This window comes from Clupea harengus, chromosome 25 (genome assembly GCF_900700415.2).
Source record: "Clupea harengus chromosome 25, Ch_v2.0.2, whole genome shotgun sequence".
NCBI classification, from domain to species: domain Eukaryota; kingdom Metazoa; phylum Chordata; class Actinopteri; order Clupeiformes; family Clupeidae; genus Clupea; species Clupea harengus.
In genome coordinates, this window is record NC_045176.1 from 1,838,696 (window position 1) to 1,842,623 (window position 3,928).

The following is a 3,928-nucleotide window of genomic DNA, read 5'->3' on the forward strand; positions in this document are numbered from 1 at the left end:
CACTTCATTTAAACATGTAAACACCATTTCATATTCGATCAGTTATGTCACTTCAGACCTTTAGGACGATGTGTATTATTGTATGCTTTAAATCCAAGAGGGCAACCATCATTGCAACTTCCTATATTTAGTGTTTAGAACATATCATTTGTGACTCTTTCTAAAAGATGAACATGTCAATGACACAAGTGTCACCCTACCTAGCCAAGACAACTCAAATATTAAGATCTTGCCGGCCTCTTACAGATTACACTACACTAAATAACTACAGCTGTAGACCTACACTGGGATATTGAAATGTCTAACGTCATCGAAGCATTAAGACAGCAGTTTTAAAAGGTGAATAAATGGAATATTTGGCAAGGAAAATAAAAACATACTGACTCTACTGATGAATACAAATCCAGTCTCAGATTCCCACCCGGAGTAGAGAGCCAGGACTGGTGGCTCCAGCTCTCCCTACCCTGTGTTCTACATCACAGATGTGCCATTAGAACCCTGTATGACAGTCCTTCAGACGGGCCATTAGAACCCTGTATGACAGTCCTTCAGACGGGCCATTAGAACCCTTCAGACGGGCCATTAGAACCCTTCAGACGGGCCATTAGAACCCTTCAGACGGGCCATTAGAACCCTGTATGACAGTCCTTCAGACGTGTGCTCTACCACAACCTGTTTGTTATATTTGAACTCACTCTGAGATTTCAGGACATCTCTCGCAAGCACAGTGGGAATTTGCTACAACAGTGTGATTCTGTTGGCCTGGTTACACCGTAGCTTGGCAACCACGAAGGCTTTTCACTCCCTGGCCGAGGCAAGTTATCCGTGCTGGAATGTTGCCCCGAACTTCCTGTTTTGACTCCGACATGTCACAGCGACTGCTCCGTGTCCACGGCGCGTCCTTCCTCGCTGCAAACAACCTTACAAGTCCAGGAATGATGGAGAAGACGGCTTAACAGTCAACTGAGCTCCAGAAGGAATGATGGATAAGACATCTTAACAGTCGACTGAGCTCCAGAACGGTAGCGTGCAGCCAGATTGACCTGGGCCGAAGTGGTCTGTGAAATGGACTGTGATCAAAGTCCTCACAGCAATTAAGGCCAGTACTGGGTTGACTGCCAGGTTAACTGATGGTCTGTGACAAAGGTGAGATCCCAAGCCTGTTTTAGGAGTTAGGAGTTAGGGTTCATCATCATTTAAATGGTTCAAGACTGTAGTCTGCTCACATCATCATCTAAATGGTTCAAGACTTTAGTCTGCTCACATCATCATCATTTAAATGGTACAAGACTGTAGTCTACTCACATCATCATCATCATCATCATCATTTAAATGCCTCCGGTGGGCTTCTGCAGAGTGCGACCCTGATTGTGAGAGTTTTTTCTTCTTCTTTGGTTTGGGGCTGAAAGTACACAACCCTGTAGTGTTTGCTCTTAATTATTTGCGAAGATTAAATCAGCCTCATCCAGACCGTGTGTGTTAACATCTCCATTATCTAATCACCATGATCTAATGTGGCAATGGGTTGCTATGTCCTCTACTCCTTGAATCCCCATAGTAAGGGGACTGGAAGAGAGTGATGCTGTGAAGGTGCACCCCACACAGAGAGAGGAGAAGAGTAACTATGGTACCATGGTGACTATGGTAACACCAGGAGATGGTGTGGTCGGGTATAGGCGTAGCTGCTGGAAGGCTACTGCTACGGTTGGAGAGACATCCCACCAATAGCATTCCATCTCTTCCAGCCCTTGGGCTCCTCATTGGCTGGTTAGTTAAAGGTTCTCTCTCTCTCTCTCTCTCTCTCTCTCTCTCTCTCTCTCTCTCTCTCTCTCTCTCTCTCTCTCTCTCTCTCTCTCTCTCTCTCTCTCTCTCTCTCTCTCTCTCTCTCTCTCTCTCTCTCTCTCTCTCTCTCTCTCTCTCTCTCTCTCTCCCCTTCCCCTTCCCCTTCCCCTTCCCCTTCCCCTCCCCCCCCCCCGCTGGAAGCTAGGATACTAAGTGCACTAAGGGTGTCCTAACAGCTAGCTGTGTCTCAGAAATGCTCAGTTTCTAACAAAGGGTTTACTACAAAATACACACCAATACACAGGGGAAAAGCACCAGAGTTAAGCCCCTCCCCCTCGAGGCTCTTTCTGTTTGGTGGGCTTGGTGGTGGTGGTGGTGGGGGTCATTTGAGTTCATGTAGAAGAGAATGATGGGAAATGCCTTTGCTTCGGGGGGGATCTGTTCACGTGAGCCAGGGCAGAGTGAAAACAGTATTGCTTAGCGAGGACCAGTGTGTGACTAGTGGCACTGAGGTTGGCAGGTCTATGGTGGCAGGGGAGCAGACAGACAGACAGACAGACAGACAGACAGACAGACAGACAGACAGACAGACAGACAGACAGACAGACAGACAGGCCAGGGGCCCCTCCACTCCACCCCACCCCACCCCCTCCAACCTCAGCCTGTCTGGGTGGGCATCAGTACCCCCTCTGTGTCCGAGACCCCAGTGCCATCAGCTGCCCCTCACCGAGGCAGGGCAGCAGGGCAGGGCAGGGCAGCAGGGCAGGGCAGGGCAGCAGGGCAGGGCAGGGCAGGGCAGCAGGCCAGTGCAGGGAGTCTCAGGCGAGACAGGGTTCTGTGACAGGGTTCTGTGAGAGATCAGGGAGTCTCAGACGAGACAGGGTTCTGTGACCAGAGCCTCACACGTCTCACAGGACGAAGACGGCCCCTTACTCCTCAGAACTAGTCCTGATGCCTTGAGACCAGAAGTCCTTAATGATTCCCCCTGAAAAGGAGTTGAAAGTGAGATCAAGAGTCCCTTCTGATGCCCCAGTCTGAACAATAATACTGAGTTGCCCCCATACCTGCCCCTGGGCTGCCCCCCCCCAGGGAGAGGCTGTTGGTGTTTGCCTGACACTCTGTCAGTTTGAGCTCCCACAGTTTGGCAGACGCCGTGTGACTGACATGTGTAGGACAAAAGGCCAATCCTCAGGTTCTTCATCAAAAAATCTATAGTGAAAATCCCGAGAAAACCCAATTTTTTTTTAAAGTCAAGCTTTGAGGGACCCTGTTATACTTTGTAACGAAACTCAAAGATACTCCCGTATGCTGGGTGAGCAAAGCTTGATTGGACCCCCAAACAGTTACTAAACACCCAGTACTGAGAGTGCAGAGGGGTCGAGGTGTTTGTTCATCGAGGTGTTTGTTCATGGAGGCTGAAGACTGTGATGCTTGTTTGGTGGGTGAGACGCTCTGGTTTGTGTGGGGGTAGTTGCCGTTGAGACAAGCTCTGGGGGGTGGAGGGGGTGTGGGATAGTTGTCGCCATGGCGAGACTCCACCAGGGGTGGGGGTGGGGGATGCTGGGCGTCTGCACCCCCACGGGGAAGAGGAGGGAGAGGAGGTGCTCAGAGCGTCTGCACCACGACGGGGAAGAGCAGGGAGAGGAGGTGCTCAGAGCGTCTGCACCCCCACGGGGGAGAGGAGGGAGAGGAGGTGCTCAGAGCGTCTGCACCACCACGGGGAAGAGGAGGGAGAGGAGGTGCTCAGAGCGTCTGCACCACCACGGGGAAGAGCAGGGAGAGGAGGTGCTCAGAGCGTCTGCACCCCCACGGGGAAGAGCAGGGAGAGGAGGTGCTCAGAGCGTCTGCACCCCCACGGGGGAGAGGAGGGAGAGGAGGTGCTCAGAGCGTCTGCACCACCACGGGGAAGAGCAGGGAGAGGAGGTGCTCAGAGCGTCTGCACCCCCACGGGGAAGAGGAGGGAGAGGAGGTGCTCAGAGCGTCTGCACCACCACGGGGTAGAGCAGGGAGAGGTGCTCCGCGCCGCGGATGGGAAGCTTGTGGGTGGTGTAGTGGTGGATGACCTCGGGGAGGGTGTCGAACGGAGGGCTGTTCTCCCCCAGGATGTACTTGCCCTCCTTGGACAGAGAGAACTTCATGTGCATGA

The 3,928-nt window shown here is 52.1% G+C and overlaps 1 protein-coding gene across 3 annotated transcripts in view; it reads right to left on the reverse strand.

The window, feature by feature from the left end:
* Positions 1-2,624: 2,624 nt before the first annotated feature.
* LOC105903827 (SH2 domain-containing adapter protein F) overlaps positions 2,625-3,928 on the reverse strand; it is a 12,133-nt gene continuing 10,829 nt past the window's right edge. For all 3 annotated transcript variants that reach the window (XM_012831625.3, XM_042703731.1, XM_031563175.2), the window contains one exon: positions 2,625-3,928. This exon is cut by the window's right edge and continues 14 nt beyond it. In XM_012831625.3, the coding sequence (XP_012687079.2) occupies positions 3,756-3,928 (173 nt within the window). In that variant the 3' untranslated portion in view covers positions 2,625-3,755.